General features: G+C 39.0%; 1 protein-coding gene across 3 annotated transcripts in view; it reads right to left on the bottom strand.

Moving 5' to 3' along the window:
* Positions 1-5,423: 5,423 nt before the first annotated feature.
* Positions 5,424-14,902, bottom strand: part of LOC102373859 (bifunctional protein GlmU-like) — a 69,735-nt gene continuing 60,256 nt past the window's right edge. Inside the window, exons 3-4 of one of the 3 annotated variants that reach the window (XR_003093716.1) lie at positions 6,162-6,271; positions 5,424-5,824 (exon numbers count right to left, since the gene is read on the bottom strand). Coding sequence is in view for 1 of the 3 variants with exons in the window: in XM_014519348.2 (XP_014374834.1) it covers positions 11,308-11,559 (252 nt within the window). In the remaining 2 variants the exon portion in view is untranslated. Of the gene's footprint in view, positions 5,825-6,161; positions 6,272-11,307; positions 11,560-14,902 lie in introns of those variants that run through there. The other 2 variants (XR_003093717.1, XM_014519348.2) reach the window with 2 other exon arrangements.

Raw genomic sequence — 14,902 nt, 5'->3', positions numbered from 1 at the left:
TAGGGAAAATTATATTAAAAGCATGTATACCACAAGAATTGCTTTTCAGATTTAAAGCAAATAATTGCTAAATTTTGCAAACACCCAGGCACACAATTTATCGGGATACAAATGTTTTGTGTTGCATACCTTCTAACTTACGCATCTCTTTAGTGTAATGCTGAGAAATTAAGAGATTTGGAATTTTTTAAATGCTATTCAATTTTAATGTCCCATCCTGAAATATTACCACTGGGCTTTGAAAGAGCTTGTATTATAAGGGGAGCATAAAGGAAAAAGCCAGTGTGTGTCTATCTAATGTTTTAATTCTTGGGGAATAACATATCAAACAGCAATCTCTTTCAGTCATAAAGGAAAGGAAACAAAAAATTACATGCCCTCCCTTGCCAAATTATTTTTTGCCTTGACATCTTAATTCTTAATCCTTGTGTGTGGTCAAATCAGTCTACTATAGACAACCAATCAAGCAATTATTCCTAAATTATATTTGCCCAACTCACATTGATTGGTTATTCTTTTCTTATTGGGTAAGCTCATTAATTCTGAGCAGCTTGCTTATTATGCTTTCCACATCATTTTCTTTCTGAGCCTATCTACTCACACCAGCCTGCTGATGTTTCAAGATGCCATACAGAAAAAAAGGCCTAGTGATCTATTGCATTGTCTCTTCCAGCAATTACAATTCACATTGCTGATTAACTTTGATGTGAAAACTAATGAGATAAGGCAAGTTATCAAGGCGGACCTGATCGTCATCTCATTTATACAGCATTTGCCATCGGTGAATGACAAAAACTAATGAAGATGTATCTGACAGCAGGCTGAGCTGAGACAGAATTTCGTTTCTCATCAGCAAGTGCTTTGCTTCTAACTCATCAGTCTATCTGAAACATGTTGAAATTAGCTTAATAATGAAAACACTTCATCTAAATAGACAAATGTTTACATTAAAATAACTACATGATAAATAGATGTTAAAGATTTTATGCCTTCTTGAGCCTAAACAATAGAGTAAAAAATGTGTTCTAATATTCACTAAATCATTCCTATGAAAATTCAGTATATGCTATTATACTTATAACTGAATGCTTGCTGATTTGTGGTTTAACAAATGTTGTTGGGTTATTTGCTGGGCTTTTTAAAATAAATATATATTTAGTACTGTAATGATTTGCTTCTCTAAGATTGTAGTTAGCAGAGGAAAGCAAGTGCAAAGCTGATTAAAGTTTACAAAAATTGGTCACAAAATAGTTTTGCTATAAATTAGAGGGAAATAACCCTGGAACCAGAGAAATTCCAACTGCACATGTTTACTAGTATTGTAAATTAAAGCAGCATGTAATGATGTTTATTTTGCCATGAAAACAAATATGAAAGATGTATAAAAATCTTCTCTTTTCTCCAGACACAAAAATATACAGTACACAGTGCAACTCATGTCAGTATATCAGCATTTTTTATCAAGGTAAAGGCTGCCAAAAAGTTTGAAATAATAACAGCTGAGTTGAGAAATGTTCCTGATAAAACAAAAGGGCAGGGTTATTCTTTTATTTTTACTATTGTGGTTTCAATATCTTTATTTGTGAGATGTTATTTTATATTTGGGTTGTATATTTTAACATTTTTACAGTATTCCAAAATATGTTTCCAATATGTTTTTGGATAGGCAATCAAACATTTATTAATAATGCATATGAGATCAAGCTTCTTTTTTATTATGATAAAGAAAATAATGCTTCTTTAAGGCAGGATTATCCCAAAATAGGACTTCTTCTCTTTATAAAGTTCTTGTGTTTTGGACTTATTTAGGCCTAAATAACAAATACGGCTATCTAAAACATCCTTTTCCACTACTGTGATTTTTTTTTTCTCTTTTCCAACAAATGTATTGATAGTGTATAGTACTGTCTCCTCAAGCAAAAAATATTTTAGTACTGGAGAGATACCAATTTCAGCAAGCCAGAGAACAAAGCTATGCTAAATGACTATCAGTTAACATACACTGCAACAACAACAAAACTCACTGTAATTGCAAATAAACCTTTATTAGATTCCCCTTTTTCAAAAAAAAAAAATTTACAAATTATAAAAAGTTAAAATCATGCTGGGATTATTAACATCATATCAGTCATTTTACCGTAGTGGTTTTTCAAAGTTGATGCAAAGTTAACTATACTGACTACTGTTATAAAGCTGCCACAACCTAGGCTGCTACAACCTATTTAGAGTATCTCTTTGGGACAATATTGATTTTGTCAGTCTGATCTTAACACTCCTACCAACCTTCATTCCTCATATTTTAAAAAGACATCTGAGGCCTAAAATTGAGACACAAGGAACACAGATTGACATTGTGTATTGTAGTTTAGCTCAAACAAAGTGCCTGCATCCTGAGCAAGTTAAAAGAAAAGCCCAGTTTAAAGCAGTGGCAACAAATTACTACTCCAGTGCTGGATTAAATTTAAAAGCTCTTCACAGAACTGAAGATAACGCCTATATATTAGAAGAAACCATAAAAGTGCTTGTTCAAGAGCTAAAGGCACAAGTGGAAAGTTGACCCCAAAGAGTTTTTTTAATAGTCTGCTAAGTTTATAAAATTTCAAGATGTAGAAGGAACATTTCATTACCTTACACCCACGCTCCAGAGAAGCATGATGTCAACACATGGGTTATTTTGGTTGAGTAATCAATTTAAACAAGCCTGCAACAATTAATACAATTCAGTAAATGACATTACTACATCTATCTCCCTCACCATGCTGCACCACAACATAAAGTAGGGCATTTTTCCATTTATCTACTTTTGCACTCAACATGAATTTTTTTCCCCAACAGTAGTTATCTTTTCTTCCATATTTTTAATTTTTTGCACAAATATGTAAATGTGTTTGTTCAACCTACCTTAGTAATGAGTATTTTCACTAACAGTTGTCAACTGTTAAATAAAATGACTGAGATGTTCTTCAAAGAAATATAGCATTTTCCGAATGTTTGTACCTAATATATCCTTATGTTCTCATGGTATCTATCCTTTTCTTTCTGGGAGTTCAAAATTTTATATACATCACACATACATGCGCACACGCACACACACACACACACTCTATAGGAATGAATATCACAATAATTTCATTTAGCAACTGGAGATGTGTGCATCTGTGTGTGTGTATGTGTGTGTGTGTGTGTGTGTGTGTGTATATATATGGAATGTTATTTCTCACTCTCACTTCCCCTCCTTATTCTTTATCTTGCTAGTCTATTTTAATAAATAATTATAGGCAGCTAAAGGATTTGTTCATTCCAAAAGGTCTCCCCTTCACATTTCTCAGAGGTTCTGCTCAAGGAGACACCATGATAATAAGGGTTACTCGGGATCTCTACTTTACAATGTCATTATGAGCTAGCGTTCCAAATGAAAAAAAAAAAGAGTACATTATACCTAAAAGCATTACAAGGTTCCAGTCTGGGCTACAAGAATATTTAATATAGGTGGCAAGGCGGCTATGGTATATTGAAGAGAAGCTACAGGGGAAATGGAAGAAAAATGCTTTCTGAAAAATGCATTTTATATCGTTAACTGAACATTATGCTTCATTTGCATTTACAATCACTAGGACTAATCCTCTGGTATCATATTTATATTTTCTTATTTTTGCTAATTATCTTGCAATTTGTCAGTAGATTTCTTCTTTTCCTTATATATGAAACACTTCATTGTGTGATTTTAAGGCAAAACAGCTAACCATTAATGAGCAGTACCTCAGACATTTGTTAAAAAAAAAAAAAGAAAAGAAAAAAAGGTTAAATATTGGTGTTCTTCTTACTGTCCAAAAAACTGATCTTAGTTCTCCACTAGCCAGTTTTTTTTTAACTTATTACTGAGCTTGAATTTTCTGGTAAATGATGAAAAAAGCACTATTGGCTGGAATTAAAAAAAAAAAAAATCACTAAAAATGAATACAGAATATATCGTTTTTATTGAAGAATTAGACTTTATCATTATATTTAGATCTCTCTAAAAACTAAGGCAGATTAATCTTTAAAGTCCAATTCAAAATGACACTTAGCTGAGAGTTAGACATGAAACTGTAGCTATATCTTAATTTTAATATATCTCCTCTATCTTCGAAGTGCTGACAGCAAATTACATTAATAAATGCCTATTTGAGACTAGTTGCCAACTGCCATTTCAATATTATCCTAAAATTTGTTAATAGCAGCTCTTTCAAATAAATTATTAGGTGATAATGAAAAAAATTCCTGCTTTGAATTTATATATATTTCAGCAGAGAATGTTTTATTTAAAATAGTTACAGTGTGGCTTTTGATTTAGAGTTTAAAGTAAATAATATTTGTACATCTAAAACATACTCAAGACAAATGAAAAGCCTCTAGATGCTTTTGTATGAGATGCTGAAGAGCTCTACAAACTTAAAAGCACAACCTCAATTAAGCCCATCTTCATCTAGAAAAAAAATTAGCAACTGAAAGCTGAATATATTAGATAATGCACACTAGCAGAAGAGCATTCTCTTAGCAAAAAATTCTTGATAACCAACCTAAAGCTGGCCTGAGAGTTGCTCAATGCTAATTTTGTTTGAAACACTTTAACTAACTATGAATAGATATCCATATTCAACAAAGACATAATTAATGGCAACCTTTTCTTCTGCTTAGAAGACATCATAACAAGCAGAAAAGTACAGAAAGATTTTTATAGTAACTAATTTAAGGACAAAGGGTTGACCTCTAGCATTTCATTAAATAAACTGAGTGAATAAAAGAAGACTGACAGTATTCATCCTTGTTCAATTCAAGCAGCCAATTTCAAAATGCAAATCATAATCTGCAGATGTTGTCGCCTGATATATGTATTTTTTTTAAATATATCATTTGTTCAATTTAAGAACATCAGACATTTGAATTTTAAATAAAAATCAAAACCAATTTTAGACTTCAGTTTTAGGTAGAGAGCAAATTTATTCATGGTTTAGGGAAGGTCTCTGGGTTAGCTGGGGGTTTTTTTTTTCCCTTCAAGTGTTTAAAACTAGTCTTGTAAACCATTAATTTTATATATTATTTCCAAAACCCTTTCATGGAGAAGTTATATTAAGAAGCACATTGTTCCTGATTAGCACACCTAGTAAGTGCTGTTGGATTTACAACTTGGTACTGAAGGATGATAAAAGCAACAATCTAATCCAGAGATCCCTTATTCAGAGATGCAGGAATAAACTCTGCCTTATACAAGGCGCTTTATGCATATGTCAAAATTAAACACAGTACTACACCGTCATCAGAAACAAAAGTGAACTCTGCCAAAGGGAACTCAACATCACCACCGGCTAAAGCCACTAGAGTATTTTAAAATATGCTCCTGCTGGATAGAGTAGACACACAGAGCCCTTGATCTCAAGGGGCGGTAAAAAACAGGCTGTATCACTCTGTGACCATTCTCAGAGCACAGGGCAGGAGTTGGGAGGGAAACAGGCAAGAGAAGCTACTTGCCAAAGCTCCACACTGAGTGCCATCAGAGGGACTGTGAGGGGTGGGGGGAGACTGTGAAAGAAAATAGAAGTGACAAAGAATCCATAAATGGGAAAAGCAGAAGCAAGTTTAATTCATGGCTAGGCTCTGCCCTCCCTTTCTCCTGGTGAACAGCACCTTGCTCTGACACAGGTCACTGGGGCTTCTTCACGTTCTCGTGATTGATGAGATGAGACTCCGGTTCTGGATAAGAAACACTGCATCATCTTTCCCTGGGTAGCTTCCATCTACAGAAGCTGCTTCTTGCCTGGCAGGTGAGACAGGGTGTTGCAGACATCTGCAGAGGGAATAAGGGATTCTAGGCTCAGTCCTTCAAGGTGCCAAGTTCCTCCAGGATGGGACTAAGTGCCTTTTTGAGAGAATGGGACCTGCAAGTGCTTAACACCTGTAGGATTCAGTCCCATGTTGTACAAAAGGGATGGATATTAAGGACTAATGGGTCTTTTCCACCTCTGTTGCTAATTGTTCTACTACATCTGTGGCTTTCCAGCAGTGATGAAACACTGCGGAGTGAGGCAATAGGTTTTAATGGGTTGAATTTAGGATTCAAGCCCCCCACACCCCTCCCAAGGCCTGAAACCTGGAACACTGTGCAGATGCCAAGGCTTGCCCACCTGGATCAACTTGCAGAAAGTAGAGCTGAAGATTGCTGAAATAAAAAGTGCTTCAGGCTCCAGACGGTTCTTAGGACTGACTATCAGGGAAATGGGCACAAGGTTAGATCCTAAAAAGAACAGAACAGAAGGCTTATTCACAGCAGGGAACACCTTTGTGTTGACACCGAAACACAGCATCCCAACAAAGCTCCAAGGCCAGGTGTCATCTTTTGGTAGTACTTACCATTCTAGTTGCATGGTCCAAGATGCATCACAGAAAGAGAAAAATGCAAGATACACATTTACTCTTTTTTTTCTTTTCTTTCTCTCTTTCCTTTTTTTTTTTTTTTTTTTTTTTGATATTATGCAAACCAATACCTCAAACCAGTCCTTTATTTTGGGGGACTCTTAGGGGAAGGGAATAGTGTTGGAAAAGCATTTCTTTGTTAGAGCCTGGGTGGTTTGCGATCTTTTTTGTTAGAGATGACAAAGGTTCCAATTCAGGCAAGCACACGCTTTACTTCACCATTGACTTAACAGGACTTAAGCGTGTGCTGAAGGGTGTTGCTGATCAGGGTGGGCTGTAGGTATTCACATAAAAATAGGCCTAGATTGAAGCTTTTAGCGGATTATGGGCCTAAATTTTAAAGACAACAAATCTAATGTATAAGATTTTTCTCCTCAGGTTACATGTTTCAATCAGAAGGCTAGCACTTTTTTGAAGGCACAACAGCTTCAAAACAGGCAGTTGCAAGAAATACAGAAAAACATAAAACAAAACCCACCGCGAACAACATTGGAAAAAGTATTCCTTCCTATGATACATAAAAAAATCTAGTTACTGAGGAAAAATTGAGAAACTGGCAGCAGAACAAGTCTGTGGAGGCTAGCACAGAAAACACAAAGGTGATGGGCAAAAATAAAGAAAAAAAAAATCAGGTTTTAAAAGCAGTTTTTCCACCTTGAGAATTTTCCATGGTAAAATGTGGACTCTGAGGGTAAAACCCTGGCCCCAATCAAGTCTATAGGACCTTTGCCATCAGCTCTAATAGGCCCAGTTTTCACCCCCAGCAGGTGGTAATTTCATCCCTTCCTTAATAAAGAGGCAATGTCTAAGTTACAATTCATACATCCATTAACTAATGCTAAATTAGGATGGTAACAATGTAACATCCCTGAAAACATTCAATTAATTGCAGTGGCTATTTGCTCGAACCCCTCTGTGATTCATGATATGAAAAGAACAATTAAAATAAATTGTTAAAAAAATAGTGGAGGGAGAAAGAAAGAAAGAAATATGCTTGGCTGCCTGGAAATAAAGGCCCAGAAAAGAGTGTGGCAAATTTGCTTTAGATCTTCAAAAGACATTTCTTGTGTAGGCAGTATTTAAAATGTGTTTCTTACAAGTTCAATAATCTCTCAATCAATCAGCATATACTTGTTATACCCGTATTTATGCACAGTCCACCGCAATGCCAGACTTTACCATGAACAATTAAGACCCATGGTCCATCCATTCCTGCCAAGTACCCTGAAACCATCATACGTAAACAGACCCTGCAGATGTCTCAAGGCAAAATAAATGACTTCCGGATGTTAAGAAAAATAAATGAATTCATTCATGCAAAAGTGAAGGGGGCATTGTTTTCCCTGATTTTTTTTAAACCCTATATATTAAGATATCAATGCACAACAAATTCATTATATTATAACACAGGAAATCTAAAACAGAAGAGACTTCAAAAACAAATTCATTTTCTCTTCTCACTCCTCAGAAAAATGTTCTAATTTCGTATTAACGCCTCCGATTATATAATTGTTTGAATTCCCATTTTGGCTTTAATGCTTCTCTTGCCATCGTTTAAAATTCAAACCACACACAAAGAATTTTTGCTGGTGCTTTAACGGTTTATGCTAACTTCTAAGATTAAGATTGTTACTGAAGAGGATAAACCTAAGGAAACAATGTGTATACAATGCAGCTTTAGAATATAGTTTAAATCAGACTCCAGATGCATATAATCTCCGCCTTCCTGCCTTAGGAACAGAAAATGTTACGATCTTTGTAAAGGGAAACAGGGATAACTGTTTAAAGGAAAATACAACCTGTCATTTTCATGTTGTTTTTCTTTCTGAGGATTTTTTTAGTAAACTAAAATACTAACCTGGAACCACTGACTAAAATCTAATCAGAAATACTGTTTCAATAGTCATGTAATAAACAAGTACTCATGGAATAGGGCAGTACTCCCCACTGGCAAAAGCAATCGCATGGACTGAAAAGTGGGGTGGGGGTGGGAAATGCGTGTGGATCCAAAACATTGTTTGGTTGGGGAGTGGGGTTTACTTTCCCATAGGACAGCCCTTGGATGAAGCTGCAGACCTCCCCATAGCAATGGAGACCCTGAAGGAAGCAATGACTGTCTATGGTCTACAGGTCAACACTGTGTCCAAGATGCCCTTCCTTTTTCCCCCTGCCTGGTAAAGGGGATCCAGTGAAGTCAAACTATCATGGAGTATTCCTGGTTACTGTGTTCCAGGGACTCCTTTTCATTGTGCAGAAAAGCCCAAGGCTAAATTACCTTCACTGAGTAGTCTCTGCTGTAGGTAGGTGTTATTTGGAGGGGGGTGTTTGTGAAATATTTGTCCCTTAACCCAGTCCCTTTCATCCCCAAGTCCAGCAAAGACCTCTCCATAGGGCCTGGGAGAACTGTCAATGGAGGACAAGAAGACTAATCATTGAGCAAGATTCAGACTATCCTTAAATAAATCAGGCAGGCCACAGCTCTCATGAAAGATTATGCATCGCTGATTTAAGTAGTCTACAATGTGATCCCCTACCCTGCCTTCTGCTTGACACAGCTAGGGCCTGATCCAGGATGGTGCAGAAAACCAGCAACACGCACTGTAGTCAGGCCTTATACTTATGTCTCCAGAAACAGATATGGGTAAACACAGTCTTACTACGCATGGGCCCAGCTTTGCCGTTTATTTTGGCCTGATCCTGCAAACACTTAGGTCATGGATCCGTAAGGATATGTGGGAGTCTAATTCCCATAGAAATCGATAGGCAGTAGGGGCCAGATCTGACTTCACCTATTGCTTGAGCCCCTGCCTAAGGATTTTCAAGCTTCCTAAAAGTCACAGAACCCTTTTATATTGCCTCTGCTGCAGAGCCCCTATCCCTGGCTCTGTGGGTTGTTTAAACTGATGCAGTAAGGTGACCCGACCTGGAAATTGCCACTCCCGGCCTGCTGTACTACGACCCCCAATATTTTTGTGGAACCCCTGATGATCTAGTGTGGAACCCCAGGGTGCTGTAGAACACAGCTTGAAAACCACTGCATTAGTGTGTGTACGTTTATAATGCCTCATCTACTTAGCCTTAAGACTGAATCACAAAAAAGCAGTGAGGAGGAGGAGGAGCCACCCACCCACCTTTTGTATTCCTAGATTTTCAGGGATCGAAGCAGAGTGAGAAAGAATCATATTTAGGCACTGAAGACCTCTCAGAGATCTAATAGATAGAACAGAATCTGGCCTCGGGTAGTTAATGGATCTGGGCGTTAGGGTCCAATTCTCATCTACCCTGAATTCCTTTTACACCACACCTCTCAGTAGAAATGGGCTTTAAACTGCATGACTGTACAACACCTATCACAATGCAGCTAATAATAATTTGTATTGTCAGAATGATGCAGAATGGTGGAAAATGAGCACGCAGGACTGGATGGCCAGGAGAAGGAGAACTTAGCCTTTTCATTCTAGCCTGCCTATTTATTGCTTTATGAATAGCCCCTTCATAGTGCTTGCATAGTTATAGCCTAATATAATACCTTACTCTTTCACAAGGCTTCTTCCCTTACATACGTTCACATGCACATATGACATCACAAGAGCCTTATAATCACATCTACTATATTTTCCCAGTTAACAACTTGTCTTGAACACAAATGTAGCAGATAGACAATCCTGTGTTGTTATTCCCCAGTATATCTTTTTCAGATTACTTTCCACAATTAAAAATCCATCCAACAACCAGCATAACATACTGATCCTGGAACTGAAGTCAATTTCATATGGGGCTAAAAAAAACATTTCAGGATAATCCAAATGGTTTTAATTAGGGAAAGCAACACTGAATGACAGAGACTATTTACTGAGAAAGGAACACTTTAAAGTAAAAATAACTTGGAAGCATGAAATATATGTGTGTGTGGAAGGAGATGTTGTCCCCGTAAAACAGACAGAGAGAGAAATTAACATTTCTGCATTCAGCAAAGCGGGAAGCATAGGAAATAATCAAAAGGTGTCACCACACCATTGTCAAACCACATGCAAAATGTGTCCTAATATTCATATTTGGTTCCTCGTGCCACCAAGTATCCTAAGTCAAAGGAACTCTTTTAAGAAAACAGCTACAAACTATGCAGCACAAATTAATTCTGATCACATCTTTAAACCCATTTACAGCCAAGCCAGCAGTCCACCCCTTCCGTCAGCTGTTGACTTTCTAAGTGTCCCAGACAGCTGCATGTCTGTCTATAGCTCCCTGAAATGACTTGTCTTGCCCAGATTTCTTAAGACCGCTGACTTCTAATAGGGCTTCCTGACAAAGGCTCCACTCTGAGTAGGATATGTGCTAGGCTTCCAGCCAGGATACAGCAGGAGTTCAGGGGCCAGGACCAGTCAGTGCAGTCGCCCCTGACTGCCTCTTTAAAACCATGTCACGCTTATGTGACAACTGCTTCTCTGTGCTTGTTTGAACTGTCCCTCCCAATTAGTGGTAATAAGTGACTCTGTAAAGATGAGCAAACATAGTGCATTCATTAGCCCTCCCCAGTCCCCTCCATCCCCCCTCCTTCCTGGCCAATCAGTCCCAGAAAATCCCAAGAGCACAACTCAGTTAATACTTGGAGGGAGCTAAACACATCTTGTTTGGAGTGAACAAGTACTGGAAAAAGGCAAATTAATGACAAGTCATTTGAAGAGTTTGCCTGAAATTATTTTATTCTGTCCATCCGCTGATGAATTGATTATTCTCTGTGTGGAAATATGTCTGAATCAATAAGCTAAAGCTAACAGCAAGAAAGGCATGCTCCAACCCCATTTATTTAATCCACTGGTTTTGAGGAATGGCACATAATTTACAGGCTTGGACTCACTAAGCTTTTTCAGAGCGAGCACTAATGATAAGTTCTGGGAAACCTGTGCTACCATCCATCTCCCGGGTGAAATGCAGGCTTTTGCATTCACCAATCACTATTTCAGCTGTAGTGAAGACTTCCAAGTCACCGAGAACATGCCCTCCGACGGTGTGACCATCCTCATCTGACAGGCATATATGGAGGTGAGGCACTTTGTTCAGGGTACCAACCAAGGAAACAATTTCAAACCTCTTGTTTAGATGAATAATCTTGAAAACAAAACCACAACTGAAATCAGCAGAAATGAAAGTTGACTGCCAGGAACAGATACATGAGTGAATTCACATTCTGGTACCCAAACCCATTTTTTCTAAAGGCAATGAATGCAACATGGCTGACAACCAATCTCTCTGGAATAACATGAAAGGACGTGTGAGATTATCAAAAGTGCCTACTTAGCTTAGATGCCTAAAAAACATTTTCAAAAAGGGTGTTGACATTCAGGCTCAGGGTATCTCTCATAACTTTCAGGTGCATAAGTAGTGCTCATGAAAGATGCCTAAATGTGGGCTGGAGGGGACATATCTCTCCACTTGGGATTCTCAGCTGTGAGCCCTCTCCTGGAATAAGGTGCTTGTAATGGAGCTGATGCCTCTCCAGAGGTCTGGGCATTTTCTAGTAGCCTATATCCTACTCTAGCTCATCACAGTGCTGCCACGTCCTCACCGGCCATGCCTGGTTGTTGATTAATATACATTTGGAATGCAGCCCCCAAACTACCAGAGTGACACCTTAGGTGCCTCATTCGGCCCTGCTCATCGCTGGGCCACCTCTTTCTGGCCCCGTCTGTAACGCGCTGAACCCTTGCAGAATATCTTGCCTCAGCTGGGCTCTGTCCTCACATTTGGCACTCCTCTTGGGTCTGCAGTCTCTACCTTAAATCAACTAAACCAAATGGGCAGTCATTTCCCCGGGTGCCAATAGTGGGCTCTCTACTCCTCATTAAAGCCATACCAGGCCTCATGGCTGACACAAACAAAACTATTAATTTAATAAAAATAAAATGTCTAGCCCCCACCCAGAGTGTATGTATAACACAGCCAACCCCCCCAGTGCTAGCTGGCTACCCCAGGCTGGCTGCTCAAGGCTACCTTGATGTCTGCAGCTTGCGGTTCATTGTTTCTTTCCCCCTCCTGATAGGGCGCAGAAGTTTCAAACTGCTATTTACCTGGATTTCAGCTCTGCAATCTGCCGCTCTGCAGCCCACAGCCTGCAACCTGTACTCCTCTGGATAACAAGGACTAGGAGCCCCTGTGCCAAAGTCAGGTTAACCTCATCTCATGAAAAAAAAAAAAAAAATCTCACACACACAACACTACACATAGACACACTCCATTATAGCCAATAGCATGCTGAGAGTAAGGTAATCTTTTGAAAATCTCACCAGGCACCTATTTGTATGGCTAGTTACTTCAAACCCCTTGTCCTTAAGAGCCAATGATTTTCAATCAAATGTAGCCTAAGGGCTAAACTCTCAAAGGCAGTACAGTGTCTAACTCCCACAGATTCCAACTGATTCCTGAATCAAGTGGCTACTTTGGAAAATTTTAACTCAAAGAACTTAAGCCTCAAGCTGGGCATCCAAAAATGGAGGTACCCTAATTTGCCATTCCCTTTTGGAAAAGCTCTTCAATGCATCTGCAAGAAGCTCTACTTTTATATATTCAAAGCACGTGAAACACCTGTCCAAGAAAAAGCACTTAGGCCCAGATCTCAGAGCACAGGGATGGGGCGCAAGGAAGGGGCTAGGTGAGCAACCTACTAACTATATTGCTTTGTGGGGTGGGGTGGGGGGGCGTGGGTGAGGCATGACTGGAAGGGTTTGTGGATGCAACAAGTGTGTAAGCATTTTAGTAGGCACAGCTGCTGGCTTTGCTTTGAGAACATGGCTCATACTGTTTAAGCTACAATAACAATTGGGCAGGTCACAACTGGGAAAGCTAAAGGTCTGAATGAATGTGCAGGGTACTAATGCTAGTGAGCAGTCCAATTAGCTGTACTTATCACAACAGGAAATATTTACTGAGTATTCAAATTCAACCCTCAGACTACGGGCGACTTGGGACAGGACAGGACTATGCTTTGCTCTGACCTGCTATCTTAACTAGGACTCTTCCTCAAAAGACTGAAAATTATACCTGGCATAATTCCAGCCTACTCTCTACTTCAGAATTCACAATCACAAAATGCTGCCTAGTCACAGAATTCAAGAGTGCCTCGCAAATGTCACCGAGCTCCTGGAAGTCTCATAACACCTCTTTGTGGCAGGGAAAGATTGCAGTTCACACACAGAGAAAGAGAGGCATCAAGATGTGGTGGCTTAATCAAGGTCACACAGGAACTGTGAAGGCATGAGCAAATGTGTCCAGCTCTCATCTGTCTATTGCAATAAGGTTATATTTCCTCAGTGGTGTAGCCCTCTCCACCATTGATTTCAATTTCTGGGGACTTTGTTGGATGGAAATTAGTGCCAAAGTCATTTGCAATGTTCCCTTTTGTAACTTCTCTTTAATCCTCCCAAAGAACCCCAATTTTTCCAAGCATTAAACCATCATCTGTCAAGAAGCATCATTGCAGCAGTCATCTGCTGTGGTGGGATGAGTTGGATTCCCTTTGAGGACCAATGTCACCCTGCAATCATCAAAAGAATAACAGGTAAAGACTAGAGGACTCCCTTCCTGCCCTCGCAGCCTCTGTAGCACTGCTAGACAGTCTTGACCAGGCCAGAGCCAGAGTGGCGATGCAGGGAACTACCAGTAAAATACCAACCTGTCAGTTTTTAATGTTTTTGTAAACAGCTTCTATTGCAACTGTGACTCAGATGGTGACAAGGGAGCACTCTGACAGCCAGCTCAAAGACTAAGTTTTTCATCCTTCATGACTCACAGGACTCCTCTTAATTTGTCTGGCAGTCAAGGAATATTTCAGCCAAATGTAGAAGATGCTGTGCGGTAAATGTGAACTCCCAGGGAAAACTCATCATCTTGGGATAGTTTGTTGCTACCCAGTGACATTATGTGCCCATGACAGCATGTACATTCATACACAAGCAAGCATGCATACACATCCCCTAAACACACGCACATGAATGCACACACATCCCTGCATACATACACACATGAATGCATACACAATGGTTACATTTTCAAAACCAAACAATGACTTGGAGGGATCTGGTTTCTGGGTGCTCAGCCTGAGACCCCTGAAAGGGGGTTACTTATCAAAGGATTGCACCTTCTGAAAAGCAAGCCCCCATTAACAGCTACCAAGTCAGTCCCCTTCCAAGGACTCCAAATTGCTTGTTTCTGTTGAGAACATAGGCTTCGCAGTGTTTTCATATCACTAACAAGAAGCAGGAGATATTATGCAGACATGGCTACATGGCTTAGAAATAATTCACAGCTGTTGTGAATCCACAACTTGTGTATGTGGATTTAGGAGATGGGAAATTATGATCAATTAAAAATAATAATAATCTGACTCAACAGAATGGTTTTAAATTGTTTTTTTGGTAAAAAAGAACCTTCCCCAAGCAGATCACTCTTCCCTCCA

The sequence above is a fragment of the Alligator sinensis genome, unplaced genomic scaffold, assembly GCF_000455745.1.
Source record: "Alligator sinensis unplaced genomic scaffold, ASM45574v1 scaffold140_1, whole genome shotgun sequence".
Taxonomy (NCBI): domain Eukaryota; kingdom Metazoa; phylum Chordata; order Crocodylia; family Alligatoridae; genus Alligator; species Alligator sinensis.
This window is presented reverse-complemented; position numbering and strand designations above follow the sequence as displayed.